The 15,049-nt window shown below is 49.1% G+C and overlaps 1 protein-coding gene across 1 annotated transcript in view; it reads right to left on the reverse strand.

Annotated features, from left to right (window-relative positions):
• The window catches only part of LOC121330094 (synaptotagmin-7-like), a 73,549-nt gene that overhangs the window by 14,193 nt on the left and 44,307 nt on the right, over nt 1–15,049 (reverse strand). Inside the window, exons 4-7 of the mRNA XM_041276367.1 lie at nt 13,223–13,354; nt 11,520–11,723; nt 8,936–9,310; nt 4,337–4,459 (exon numbers count right to left, since the gene is read on the reverse strand). Coding sequence (XP_041132301.1) covers nt 4,337–4,459; nt 8,936–9,310; nt 11,520–11,723; nt 13,223–13,354 — 834 coding nt within the window. The remainder of the gene's footprint in view (nt 1–4,336; nt 4,460–8,935; nt 9,311–11,519; nt 11,724–13,222; nt 13,355–15,049) is intronic.

The following is a 15,049-nucleotide window of genomic DNA, read 5'->3' on the forward strand; positions in this document are numbered from 1 at the left end:
GTGTGATGTACGTGTGTGTGCGTATGTGTATGTGTGTGTGTACGTGTCATGTACGTGCACAGTGTGTGTGTCACACGTGTGTGTGTGCATGTATGTATGTGTGTACGTAGGTGAGTACATGTGTCTGTGTATGTACGTATGTGACGTACGCTGTGCACACGCGTGTGACGGTGTCTATGGCACACACACTGACACACATGCACGCACACACAAACACTTGCACACTGACTGACACACACACGCACAAACACTGACACACACACACATGCACGCACACACAGATACACACACACACTGACACACACGCGCACGCACACACACACACACACACACACACTCACACAGGAGTTGGATTTCGCATTGACCTGTGATACTATCCGCATTCCTTACCTAGGGAGCAGACAGCCACGCCAGGATGGGTCGGGAATATCAGCTGCAGGGCTGGAGAGAAACTCGACAGAGATGCCCCCCACATTCCTGAACACAGTGTCTTCCTAACACTCACTCAGCTTAGCTCACAGCTTACATCGTCTACAACAGAACTTACTTGTGTTGGCAAAACAGCCAGTGCCAGGGCTTGCAATAAACTCACAAGCTATTACAGGTTTCACAGTGAGCCTCATAATATCATCAGATAATAACAAGACTCCCCTTTCAGAGCCAGTCCAGGTTTTACCTTCATTCTGTCTGCTCAATAATGACATTAATAACACTCCCCTTGCAGAGCCAGTCCAGGTTTTACCTTCATTCTGTCAGCTCAATAATGATATTAATAACACTCCCCTTGCAGAGGAGTTTTGATCCAGGAACTTTTCATTTTATTTTGAATCCCAATAAAACCTGAACTAGCACAAACTGTTCTACTAGCAGATTAATCAGCCATTCCTAACCCAGAACATTCTTTCATTCTCTAACCACTGAGCTCCTCAAACCCACTGCCTTCCACACTGCAGCCCAGCGCTTTCTTTATCTAACCACTGAGCTCCTCAAACCCACTGCCTTCCACACTGCAGCCCAGCGCTCTAACCACTGAGCTCCTCAAACCCACTGCCTTCCACACTGCAGCTGAGCTCCTCAAACCCACTGCCTTCCACACTGCAGCCCAGCGCTTTCTTTATCTAACCACTGAGCTCCTCAAACCCACTGCCTTCCACACTGCAGCCCAGCGCTTTCTTTATCTAACCACTGAGCTCCTCAAACCCACTGCCTTCCACACTGCAGCCCAGCGCTTTCTTTATCTAACCACTGAGCTCCTCAAACCCACTGCCTTCCACACTGCAGCCCAGCGCTTTCTTTATCTAACCACTGAGCTCCTCAAACCCACTGCCTTCCACACTGCAGCCCAGCTCTCTAACCACTGAGCTCCTCAAACCCACTGCCTTCCAGTCACTCGTAACACAGGTTCTTCTATTTAAAGTCTCATGAAATCAATAGTTCATGTAGCCACTAGACCGAGCTGTAAACGCCATCTAGTTCAATAGCTATTAGGAAACATCAATCTGTTTGGATGCAGTGGTTCAGCTGTGCTGCAGAAGCATCAGAAGCCGCTCCTCCACACACATCCAACACACACACACACACTCTGAGAGTGCAGCTCTACCTGAGGCTGTAAATCCACAATCATTCAATTACAGCTCTGCTGAAACCCGTGTGATTCTGCCTGCAATCCGGCTGGCTGAGAGTTGATTTCAGATAATCTTACAGGATGTCCCAAAAGAGTGGCGGCTCTGAAACCCAAGAGCAGCCCGGCTCATCTTCACGATGACCTCGGAGTCAATACATCTCGTCATCAATCTGACACATCTGTACGAGTGGCGTTGCCATGATTTCGTTTGGGGGGGCGGGTTTGCAGATGGGTAATCATTTATAAAACTGTTTCTGTAAGTAAACTACACTCCAAACGTCGAAACCGCCCAATTAAGAAGCGCGATGTTACACCTCACTATCACATTTAGAACCACTACTGCAGGTAAATAACACTTTAGACCCCCGAGTCCTGTTTTTCAATGCAAACTACTTAACTCGGTTTTACAACAGCAGTACGCCTGCTGGTCCCTGCTGGAAACACTGGTACTTGAGATGAAAAGGTTGAAAAACAATGGTTTAAATGCAGTAGAACCGATTTTTTTTCTTTCCTTTCCCCGTAATGCTAGTATTAGCGGTGGCCATAATTTGTATATTACTCATATTACTATATTACGCACGCCGGTCAGAACAGTACGTGCACGCTGAATCAAGGCTGAATCTGGAGTAAAAATGACAGGACTATGTCCAATCCCAACTAGATATGTGTTTGATTGTTTTATGTATTTTTTTTTTGTAAGTGTGCTCAGGCGGGCAGCAAAGCAAACAGTTCACCGGTCACAGCTCACATTGGTTGGGACGGAAGATTACAGTGTCGCAAGTGGCTGACATTTTTTCATAATAATAATACATTTATAATAAATTTTAATAAGAAATGTATTGCTTTGAAAAGTAACCTTGAGCCACGCTACATTTATTTTTAAAATACTGACATACAGTGTTTTAAACAGTACAGTCAGTCTTGCCAGCAACTACTGCGTTTATCGCAGCTTTTAAAAATAGGTTTACCGCCTTACCTGACATCTGGCATACCCAGAGAGACTCAAACGGAAGAGTTGGACTGATTCACTCTCCCGCGGGGGAGGTTAAAAATAGCAAACATGTTGCAACAAACAAAAGAAACGTAGAAAACGCCTCTATACTTTCCAAAATGTACTGCATGTATTAATATAAAAAAAACACAAATAACTAAAATGCTTAAAAATATATGTGACAAACATATTTAAACCTGAGCATTTTAAACAGCCCCCTAGTCATATCGTGACAGTCTGCCCTCTCACGGAACTTTCCTAGGATTTAAAACTGAATGTTCTATAACGACACTGAAGGAGTGATCACAGTTGCTAAGTCCGCTTATAATAAGCAGAATTGGCGTGTTTCTTTTTATTGCGAGTCGCTTTTATTTTTTGAGTCGCGGTTTTTTTGTTTCTTGGGTTTTTTTTTTTTTTTTAATATAGGTGACGTAACTAGTTATAACTGGTTGTAGGAATAATTTGGGTGATTGACGTGTCAAAGAAATATAATTTGTATAAACACCCCGACTCCCCCTCCCTCTGAAATGGATTGGGCATATTTTGGGAGTGTTTTGAAAGGCTATTTCATACTGACTGTAGTTATCAAATGTATTTTTGACAGAAATTCATGTTTTTAATAATCAGTTTTATTAAAAACAATAGTCCACGGGGTATTTAAATTCGGTTCGTCGGTTCCAAAGCAGGAACCGCGGACTCGGTTTTTCTGCTCTGAAGACTGCGCAGAAGGGGCGAAAGACTGACAGCTAATATTACACATCGCTCCTCGTTTGAATTTCTCTGAGGAGCTCCAACACTGAAACACAGGCTAACAACACTTAACTGAAACTAAAAATAGAGGCGAAGGGCGCTCAGTAATGCTCAGTAATCGTATCCCGCTATGCAGTTAATGGCAAAATAACTCACAATACATTTCAGTGCAGTTCTGTAACTTAACAGACCGATAGTAAAAAAAACTAAACAAAAAAAACAAAACCTTTGCACAGTGGAGCGTTGAAAGGACTGGCTCAGCGAGAATGGAAATACCCAAGCAGCGAGGAACAAGATTCGCAAGATTCAGGGGTTCTGACTGGACAGTGGTCAAACTCCATTAAAACTGGCCAGAAACCCTAACCCCGAACTGGGCTCTCTGCTTCAGTAAATGGTGAGACGTTTCAGTGGGCCGCGGTGCCAGTTCATTACAGTGTCTAACTAGCCTCGTAAGTCTTATTATATGAAAACGTGTTGCAGTTTAGATTTTATATAAGATCTGTAGGTTAATGTACGCTGATGATCAATGCACTAAAACGCACTGTTCAAACGCATTGTTCAACTGTTGTAATAGATTTTTTGTATAATTGCTTTTATTTAATAATTCACTCACCATCCATCTCCATTACCCCCCCCCCCCCCCCCCCCCCCCACCACCACCACCACACACACACACACACACACACACACACACACACACAAAGCCATGGCCTGATCCCCACTATTACACACACAACTCACTCATACGCACGCACACACATATGCACATTCACACATGCACACGCACGCACACACACAGTCGCTCTCCTTTAGTACACTACCCCACAGTCCCACAGGTCCTAACCTGTACCCTACTATACACAGTTCCCTACCTACCTATCCTGAGTGCCTTGTGCCGTAACCCAATACCCCACTGTGGCGCAGGCAGCCCCTCTCCTGTGCCCTGCGCGGCCCCCGCACTCGGCCCGTACCTCTTGTCCGGGGGGGTGTTCTGATTGTTCTGGCCCGGTCCAGTCTGCAGGTCCGGGATGTTGGCGAAATCATCCTGCTCTGAGATACCCATAACCAGCGACAGAACCACCATACGGCCTTCTCTGAAGAGAACGCACCGAGAGAGAGGGACAGAGGGAGGGAGAGGAGAGGAGAAAGAAGGGGAGGAGAGGAGGGAAGGGAAGAGGAGGAGATGAGAGGAAAGGAAAAGCAGGGAGGAGAGGGGAGAGGAGAAAGAAGGGGAGGAAAGGAGGGAAGGGAAGAGGAGGGGACATGAGAGGAGAAAGGAAAGGAGGGGAGGAGAGGGGGAGAGGAAGGGAGAGGAGAGGAGGAGGAGGAGGGGAGAGAGGAGAGGAAAGGAGAGAAGACAGGAGAGGAGGAGAGAAAGAAAAGGGATTGGAGAGAGAGAGAGAGAGGGAGTGCATTGCAGCAAGACAGGGAGAGATTGGAAGGGATCGGCACCATGCCCCAACCGGAAGAGGGAGAGAGGGAACGTGAAGAGAAGAGGGAGGGAGAGATTGGGAGAGAGGTAAAGAAGGTAAGAAGAGACAGACAGGCAGACAACAGGAACTCAGAAATGATCATTATTACTATTTGGAGAAAGCTCTGAACACAACACAGAATCAGAGTTCCACTCCCAGTCTACGGCAAATAAACCCAAAGAACAGGCTGCTTTTTCTTTTTGAAACCTGGAAGGTGCACCACAGCTTAATGAGATATCTCAGCTCTATAGAAACAAATCGTTGCCAGGCTGTAGTTCCTCGTTAAAGGCAATTCTTTATTGTTTGGCCCCTGAGTGTGTTTGGCTTGTGTGCGAGTGTGTGGCATCACATCTGCTGAAACAGGAGCCTCAGCGCTAGGGATGAGAAGCCATTAGCCTGACTGATGGGAGAAGTTTAGTTGAAGATTATTAGGCATTAGTGCTGGATCTCAGCCTTTTATAAGGTTTAGTCTAATTGTGTGACAGTGAGAGCAGATTTAATATCAAGGAGCTGGCAGCTGCCTTGCCTAAGCTTTCCAGTGCACACACAACACAGCTGATCACTCCCTCTCCATCTCCTTCTCTCCTCTCTCTCCCATTTCCTCTCCATCTCTGTCTCTCCCTCCCATTCCCTCTCTATCTCCTCTCCCATTCCCTCTCCACCTCCTCCTCTCCCATTCCCTCTCCATTCCATTCCCTCTCCATCTCCTCCTCTCCCATTCCCTCACCCTACAATTCCCTCTATCTCCTCTCCCTCTCTCCCTCCCATTCCCTCTCAATCTCCTCTCCCATTCCCTCTAACTCCTCTCCCATTCCCATTCCCTCTCCATCTCCTTCTCCTCTCTCCCTCTCTCCCATTCCCTCTCCATCTCCTTCTCTCCCATTCCCTCTCACTCTACAATTCCCTCTATCTCCTCTCCCTCTCTCCCTCCCATTCCCTCTCAATCTCCTCTCCCATTCCCTCTGTCTCCTCTCCCATTCCCATTCCCTCTCCATCTCCTTCTCCTCTCTCCCTCTCTCTCCCATTCCCTCTCCATCTCCTCCTCTCCCATTCCCTCTCCATCTCCTTCTCTCCCATTCCCTCTCACTCTACAATTCCCTCTATCTCCTCTCCCTCTATCCCTCCCATTCCCTCTCAAGCTCCTCTCCCATTCCCTCTCCCATTCCCTCTCTATCTCCTCTTTTCCTATTCCCTCTCTCCATTCCATTCCCTCTATCTTCTGTCCCTCTCCATCCCATTCCCTCTCCATCTCCTCTCCCTCTCCCTGAAATGTTACACAAAGCCAGTCAGTAAGTCACACATCGCCGCCACGACTTGAGCTTCTCTAGGTATTGTTAGATCTCCATAGCCTTACACACGTTTACCACGGTACATTTGCAATGCCATTTAGCATTCCTTTTTAATTGCTTTACCACACCTCTCTGTGCTTTCCCTGTGCTTTATTACACTCTGCTGTGTTTACTATGGGAACGTTTTATAAGAGAACTTTGTACAGAACCACAGAAATGGCTGGGAATCTACCTCTCCCCCCCCATCTCCACCTCCACCTCCACCTCCACCTCCACCTCTCTATCTCTCTGTGCTGTCCTCCCTCCTCATTCGCTTAACTTTTCATTATCACTCGTTAATGAGATCTCAAATAATTGCTTCTATTTCCAGCGCTGGTTTCTCACTGCTAATGAACAGAAGCTCTGCGATGGGGAGTAATTTCTAGGTCACCCATCTCTCTCATTCTCTCCATCTATCCATCTCTCCGTCTGACTCCCTATCTCTCCTCACACCCTCACAGATTGAGGTGAGCCAGGCTGCTGTCTGAACCCTCATCTCCACACACCAGCTCACCAGCTCTAAACACTGAGCTCCACACAACAGCTCACCACAGTGCCAGCTCTAGACCTCTATGAATTAAAGTGCAAAGCAGGTGCTGGATGTGAAGCGTTGACTGTGGACCTCAGTAGAGCTATAGTACACAGTCAAGCTATTCATTCCAACATCATACTGGAAACTCCAACCAGCGTTGTCACTGGGAGCCAGACCTGTCCTGTCTTTACTGGGAAGGTGTGGTTTACTGGGAATCCTGCAGGCCTCTTTGCTGGTCCCCACCTCTCTCTCCCTCTCGCTCTCCCTTCTCCGTCTCCCTCTCCCTGTCCCTCTCCCTCTCCTTCTCCCTCTCCCTGTACCTCTCCCTGTCCATCTCCCTTTCCCTGTCCCTCTCCCTGTCCCTCTTGCTCTCCCTTCTCCCTCTCCCTCTCCCTCTCCCTGTCCCTCTCCCTTCTCCCTCTCCCTCTCCCTGTCCCTCTCGCTCTCCCTTCTCCCTCTCCTTCTCCCTGTCCCTCTCCCTGTCCCTCTCGCTCTCCTCCCTCTCCCTCTCCCTGTCCCTCTCCCTGTCCCTCTCGCTCTCCTCCCTCTCCCTCCCTGTCCCTCTCCCTCTTGCTCTCCCTTCTCCCTCTCCCTCTCCCTGTCCCTCTCCTTATCCCTCTCTCCATCCCTCTCCCTCTCCTTCTCCCTCTCCCTCTCCCTCTCGCTCAGTCTGTGGTACAGTGGTATTCATTGCCACTAATGATCCAAAGGACAGGAAATCGATGACAGCTCAAAATGAAATGAATTGCTGTCGATGTTTGGGGTTAATAGATACCTTCTGTGTGTAATAAATTAAAAAATCACACATAAGAGGGATTTATCTGTGTTTGCAGCCACCCTCTCCCCTCTCATTCCTTCAGTAAATAACAAGCTAAACCCAGGGTCACAGCACTAAACAGCACTGCATTAAATATACAGAGATCCAGTGTTTGTGTCTCAGTGTAACTATACAGAGATCCAGTGTTTCTCTCTCAGTGTAAATATACAGAGATCCAGTGTTTCTCTCTCAGTGTAAATATACAGAGATCTAGTGTTTCTCTCTCAGTGTAAATATACAGAGATCCAGTGTTTCTCTCTCAGTGTAAATATACAGAGATCCAGTGTTTCTCTCTCAGTGTAAATATACAGAGATCTAGTGTTTCTCTCTCAGTGTAAATATACAGAGATCCAGTGTTTGTGTCTCAGTGTAACTATACAGAGATCCAGTGTTTCTCTCTCAGTGTAAATATACAGAGATCCAGTGTTTCTCTCTCAGTGTAAAACTCAAGGATGAGAAGAGAAAGCCAAATCAAATAACGATCAAGAACCACAAACAACATTAAAATTAATCATTCATAATTATTATTATTATTATTATTATTATTATTATTATTATTATTATTATTATTATTATTAATAATAATAAACAGCAGAAGGCCTAACTCTGATTCTGCATTGAGTAAAACCTGCAAAATAGTTTATTTTCAGCAAGTGTTAAGAAAGAGAGTCAGAGAGAGAGAGAGAGAGAGAGAGAGAGAGAGAGAGGGTGTGTGTGAATGAGGGAGAAAGAAAGAGGGGTGAATGAATAGATATAGGAGGGGGAGAGGGGGTGGTGAATGAGAGAGAGGGAGTGTGAAACAAAGAATCGTGGTGAAAGACAGAGTAGAGGAAATCGAGACAGAAGGTGAGGAAGTGATGAGAAAGACAGAGTTGTGAATTAGACAGAGGGATGAGAATGAGAGCTATAGGGGACTCTGTTCTACCCAGCGCTTCCCACTGCACTGTAATATATAGATTGCATTCAATAAAATCATCCAGGCTGGGAGAAAACAGCAGTGTGATTAAAGAGACAGAGATTGTGAAGTACAGTTCAGTGGATTAGAGCAGGGTTCGAAACACAGGGCTGGGGCTCCCTAGAACCAGGAGCCCTTTAAACAAGCACAGCTGGTACCCCAAATATCTCACGGGGTTATTAACAGGGTAATATCATTTAAAAAGATACATTTTAGTTTTTTTTTTTTTTTAATTGTATTAAATGCTAACATTTTTATACAGTAAAGCTGTCTTTAAAGTCATTCTGTTTTGCACAGAATGAATATCCGAACCCTGCCTCTGAGAGACGAAGAGGGACAGAGACTGAGGGACAGAAAGACAGTATAGAGAGAAGAAAGATAGGCAGAAATAAAAAGAGGGAATTAGAGACAGATTGTGAGACAGGGACAAAGAGACGGACAGAGAGATAGTCAGAGTGACACTTACAGGAAGGACTTCATGTCGAGGCCGCGGTTCCGAATCTGCCCCATCACGTGGTCCCAGCTGCCAGGGTTGGAGCGAGAGCGCCCCCCGCTGGTCCGATAGTGCGAGGAGCCCGCCGACCCCCCCTGCCTGCCCGGGACACCCCCTCGGCCTGGCCTGCTCCCTCCGCTGGAGCTGCTGGAGGGGAGCTGGGGGTGCAGCTGACCCAGGCTCTGGCTGGTGGGAGGAAGGTCTCCCGGGCAGGGGGCTGGAGGCTGGCTGAGGGGCTGCTGCAGGCTTTGCTGCCTCACCAGGGTGCGAGGCCGGCTGCAAACACCAGGGGGGGTGCCAGAGATGTGCTCCAGAGTAGAGGCAGTGGAGAGAGAGGGGTCGTCGAAACTGGACACAGGAGAGCGGGGAGAGGAAGGAGAAGGAGGGAGAGGAGAGGACAGGAGACACAGGAGAGAAGAGAGGGACAGAGTGAGACATAGTCCACCAAGGAAGAGTAGAGGGAGGCTGGCTGGTCGCCTCTGCACGGCGGGGTTCTGGAGCGGAGACTTCATCATCTCTTGTTTCCTCCTCTCTTTTCTGTTCTGTCTCGCTCTCGTGTTTCCCTGGCTCGCTTTGCTTCGAAGCTCCGTGACGAGCCTTTTAAACCGCGCCTGTATTCCCAGCGCGATGCTCAGTTCCTGTCTGTCCTCGATTCTCAGCTCAGGAGAGCTGTGCTCCCTCCCTCTCTCCCTCCCTCCCTCCCTCTCTCTCTGCTTGCCTTCAAGATTCTCCACTACGTTTTTCCATGGTTTTGTGTTGTGTTGATCATGGCTGGATCACCCAGAAGTTTGCATTGTGATGCCGTTAGCATGTAAACCCTTCCCAGTGCAGCTGCTTCCCTCCCTCCTGTGCTACCAGTGGCTTGCCATTGCGGCATGCGAACAGTGCACAGCAGTGTGAGGGGATCTGGTCAGACTTCCATCTCTGTGTGAATGTTTCCATGTGTCCGAGTCTCATCTCCTGCCCTCAGGCACCCCGGCAGCTGCTGTAACCCCCCACTGCTCCAGCACCTGAGCCCAGCCTTGTAACACTACACAGAGTGCCTCCTCCAAGGGTCATCGCAGCTGGGTTAGATTACAGATAATAATGCAGGGATGACACTGGGGCAGCACCCACTGACCTCGAGGGGAGTTTTCAGAACTTCTACTCTCGGACGGAAAATCTTTCAGCCTTTTTGAAAAAACAAAACAAAGAAAAAAAAACCTCTCTGTGTTCCCGTCCGATGTCCCGTCCCGGACTTCCTGCCCTCCGTCCCACTTCCTGTGTCTTCCTTCAGAAAAAGACGCAGCGTGGCCTTCTGCTGAATTCGTCCTTCACATTCTTCACGACTCCTCCCTCTCTCACACACAGAAATGCTTCTCAGAACTATCGACACTGCGTTTACTCACACACACACACACTCAAAAGAAGCTGCTTTATATATATGTGTGTGTGTGTGTGTGTGTGTGTGTCTCTCTCTGACCTTGAAACCGCAAACCTTGCACAGCGAGACATTTTAATTAAAAAAGTGACACTTGCAGAGAAATAGAACTCTGGCTAACAATGAATCTAAAAACGAAACTCAATTATCTTTTTCTGTTTCTTGTAGAGATTCGAGGGATTGACAGGGGTGTGGAGGATGGGAGTTGTCCCGTTAAGAGTGTTATTAAGTGGCCCTGCCTTGAAGAAACCACACTCAGGCTGTGTTTACAGAGGCACCCAGGCAACTTATCTCTTATCTGGATTGAGCCTGGCTGGGCTCTGAATTGGGTTTCTGCTGTTGTTTTTTTCAATGCTGAAATCCCCAGTGCTGTGTCAGAAGGAGGGGTCATTTCAAATGCTCTTCCCATTTACTCGCTGCGACTGAACAAAAAAATGAAAAGCAAAATGTTTTCAAGATGCTTCAGGAAGGAGCGGCCAGTCTTAATGGTGCTGAGCTGGAGAACGTTACGAGAAAGGAAAGCGTCAGTCTGACGCCTCCTCTGCTCACCAGCTGGAGAAGTTCAGCTCATTCGCACATCCCTCTCTCTTACTGACACCCAATCTGACAGGAAGCTGAGGAGTCAGCGACAGTAAGGAGTGACAACAGTGTGAAAGCTGATGAGAATTTGCTGTAGGGCAAAGTCAGTGCAGCTCCCCTCGACTCCCAGCACAGAGTCGCAGACAACAGCTATTGGAGTGTTTTAGGTCAGGAGAGAGAAACAGAAGGGTTGAATCTGAACTAAATTCACACAAAAAATCAGTCTGGAAGGGCAGTGGGAGAAGTGTTGATAATGGACGGGGGAGGGGTTATGAACAATGGGAGGGGTTATGAGGAATGGGAGGGGTTTTGAGTAATGAGAGGGGTTATGAAACTGACAATGGATTTAAAAGACTAGGCAGGGAGGGGCTTCAGAGACAGGGTGCTATGAGGTAGAAGGGGGGTGAGAGGGGCGTGGGAGTAGGAATGACTGAAGGATCACAACAATGGAGGAGGCTGTGTAACCCAACCCTGACCCTAACCCGAGCCCTGACCCCAGCCCTGGTCTCCCCAGACACACCCTCCCTCCCCCCCCTGCTTCCCCTCCTCCACACTCACTTGGCTGGCCGCAGTTTGCCGGACTGCAGGTGTGTCTGCACGGTCTGCCAGCGGCCCGCCTTCTCGGCCCGGCCGTTCAGCACCTCACTGCGGCTGCTGGCTCCAGAGCCCACGCTCTTCACACTGTTACTGCGCACGGGCCTCCCGACCGCAGAGCTCTCCCTCCCTCCCACTGCGGCCTTCACACCCCCAGGGAGAGAGCCACTGGGGGGGGGGGGGGGGGAGTGAGAGAGAACGAGAGAGAGAGAGAGGACAGTGGACAGGAAGAGAAACAGAGAAGATATCAGGGCTTGAGAGAGGGAGAGCACAGAGACATTGTAAACCAACAAGGAAGGAAGGACGGAAAGAGGGGGGAGGTTTCACACTCAAGTCAAGAGCTGCTAAGAAAGAGCCACCATCAAATATAAAAAATAAATAATCACATGAAAATGAAAATTGAACAGCGCACAAGAAGGATGTCAGTGAGAGAGAAACACAGTGCAACGAGACAGGCTGTGGAGATCACACCCACACAGAACGAGCAACCCTCTGCGCAGTGCGGGCGAGCGCTGGACTGCAGGGGAGTGCAGGGGAGTACAGGGCAGGGGTGCGCTCAGCAAAGCACGCTATCAAAAGGGGGGGGGAGTTCTTCTGTTGTATGTTTTGGTGTTGAATTGATTCACTGCTTTTATTTTGTCGGCCACTCCCATCCCCCTCTCCCCTCCCTCCCCCGTCTCACCCCCGCCCCAATTGCTCCCTTGTCCGTCTCCATGGTTCAGCACCCCATGGGCTGGAGGTGAAAGGTTAGAAGTTAGGGAGGAGGGGGAGGGGGGTCACAGGTTGGCTGGCTGGTAGGGCTGTAAGGAAGGCAGGGTAAGGAGTCGGGCGCACTTACACTGATGCGCCACTAGGGGGCCGCTTGTTTCTTTGTTTGTTTGCGTTTTTGTTTTGGGAGGAGCAAGAGAGCAAAGGGAAGGTTTCCAGTCTAACAGCAACCAGATCATTACGAGCGAAATTAGACGGTTCAGCCAATCACAGCTTGTCCAGAGGAGTCCGTTCAGCCAATCAGAGCTTACCCGGTTCCGAGCAGCTGACTGATCTCAGAACTTTGTCAAGTCGAGTCTTAAAGGATCCCAGTGATTCTGCCTCATCGGCACGGCTAGGTAACCTGTCCCACCCCCTCACCCCTCTCTCTGTGTGAAGAAGTGTCTCCTGCCCTCTGTCCTCAGTCTGTCTACACTTAATTTCCAGCTGTTTGTCCTCTGGTCCTGCTTTCTGTGCTTGAAGTTTTGACAAGGGTCAAGATTTTCAATCAAGTCCCTGCTAATTCTTCTTTGCTCTTTTGATCATAAGTGTATCATTTTATGAAAAAAAGAATTAGGCTTTGCAGTACCCAGTCTCGCAGGCTAGAGCTACTCAATTCAAACACTGTGTCCTACAATCTGAGTCAAGCAGCCTCTCAATCACTCCTCTTAGCTCAAGTTTCTTTTTTATTAATTTTTTTTTTATTTTATTTTTAATTTTGAATCTCCAATTATTTTACCCCTGATTTTCTCCCAATTTGGGACCCGAGGTTCAGTGGGCGAAGACCAGCGAAGACCAGCTGCCTCGCACAGTCAGAGTTGGAACCTGCGATCTCTGGCTGTGTGACTCACCTGCACTATTGAATCGTTACAGCCCTGCCAGCAAGCGGTGACTCTTACCAGCTCAATAACGAGACTCACTTGAGGGCCAGGCGTGGGTCGCCGTACGGCGCATAGGGAGAAATGTTAAGAAGAAAGTCCTTGGGAGGGTAGGAACTCCATTTCTGGTGCACTGTGCTTTCATTGTTATTCCAAAAGTCTCTGTCTAGATCACTATAGCGGCAGAGAGAAAAACACATCATAGAGAGAGAGACCAACAGAGGGGGCGGGCGGGGGGCAGCGGTACCCCACTGAACTGGAATGACCTGACCCAGACGCAGAATTTTTAAAACCATCAGTGTCGGTCTTTGGTCAAGTCATGGAGAATCTCTTAGGCAGGGGAGGAGGGGAGGGGGGGGGAGGGGGGGGGGGGGGGGGGGGGGGGGGGGGGGGGGGTTATTTGGGGGGGGGGGGGGGGCAACGAAAATTTCGTGAAAGGGCTTTTCCACCTGCTCCTCTCTCGACCCTACCTCCGGCATGGAAAGGGTGGAGCGAGGAGGAGAGCTGGGATGGAGGCGTCTGAAGAAAAAAGAGAGAGACAGAGTAAGAGAGAGAGAGTCCGTGAAAGACAAGAGAGCGAGGGAGCGGCTCCTGTAAAAAAGAATGAGAACAGAGCCACCCACGCACACACACACCACCACGTGTGAAACGCAACACAAGAGAGAAATAAAAAAAAGGAGAGGATTTTTTTTTTTTTTTTAGAGAGAGAGTTGGTGAGCGGTGAGTGAGTGTGAATGAGAGAGTTAGAGGACCCAGACCCGGCCCGGCTGGACAGATCGCAGCTGGATAGAGTGCCGAGCCGAGCTGAGCCGAGCCGAGCTGAGCTGAGCCGAGCTGAGGGAAAGAGGGAAGCAAAGCCACAGTTATTCAGAGTGTTCATTGAATCGGTAAGAAAGAACCAGTCCAGCAGTAAAATAACAGACAGCAAGAGCAGACAGGTTCGTTCAGTACATAGTACTGAAGTCAAGAGTCCAGGTGTCAGGGCAGGGGAGAGACTGGGGAGAGGCAGGGAAAGGCTGGGAGAGATTGGGGAGAGGTAGGGGAGAGGCAGGGGAGAGGCTGGGAGAGGTAGGGGAGAGGTAGGGGAGAGGCAGGGGAGAGGTAGGGGATAGGCCGGGGAGAGGCAGGGGAGAGGTAGGGGAGATGGAGGGGAGAGGTGAGGATAGGCTGGGAGAGGTAGTGGAGAGGCAGGGGAGAGGTGGGCATAGGCTGGGAGAGGCAGGGGAGAGGCTGCGAGAGGCCGGGAGAGGCTGGGAGAGATAGGGGAGAGGCAGAGAAGAGGCTGGGAGAGGTAGGGGAGAGGCAGGGGAGAGGCAGTGGACAGACAGCGGAGAGACTGGGGAGAGGCTGGGGAGAGTCAGAGGAGAGTGAGGAAGAGGCAGGGAGAGGCAGAGGAGAGTTAGGAAGAGGCAGGGAGGACAGCCTTCATTGACAGCAAATCTAAATATATAGATATCTATTTGCACAGATAAACTTCCACACCAACACTCAATGTTCATGTTACCAGCTGTTGTGTTTCTTGTGCAATGAAAGTCCAGTCTGCATTGAAGAGAATCTGCTGTGGAAGCCGTGTCTCTTGGAAAGTCAGTGCAGTTGAGTTTGTGCAGCTGCAGCGCCTGTGCGCCCTGAGATTCAACTTTACTCGCAGCCGCCTTTACGAAACAATGCATTCGCTGTGCAACCGGGAGACAGAGGCTCTGATTGAAACCAGCCCATCAACTACAGAGCAAACAGCAATTTCAACACGCAAACATTTTCCAACCGCAGAGAGCCAGCCGCAAGCCGCTTCGGTCACAAAGTGACTTAGCAAATGATGTGTTTGCTTCAGGAAACGGCTGTCGCTTTACAAAAAACAACAACAACAAAAAA

This window comes from Polyodon spathula, chromosome 17 (genome assembly GCF_017654505.1).
Source record: "Polyodon spathula isolate WHYD16114869_AA chromosome 17, ASM1765450v1, whole genome shotgun sequence".
Lineage (NCBI taxonomy): Eukaryota > Metazoa > Chordata > Actinopteri > Acipenseriformes > Polyodontidae > Polyodon > Polyodon spathula.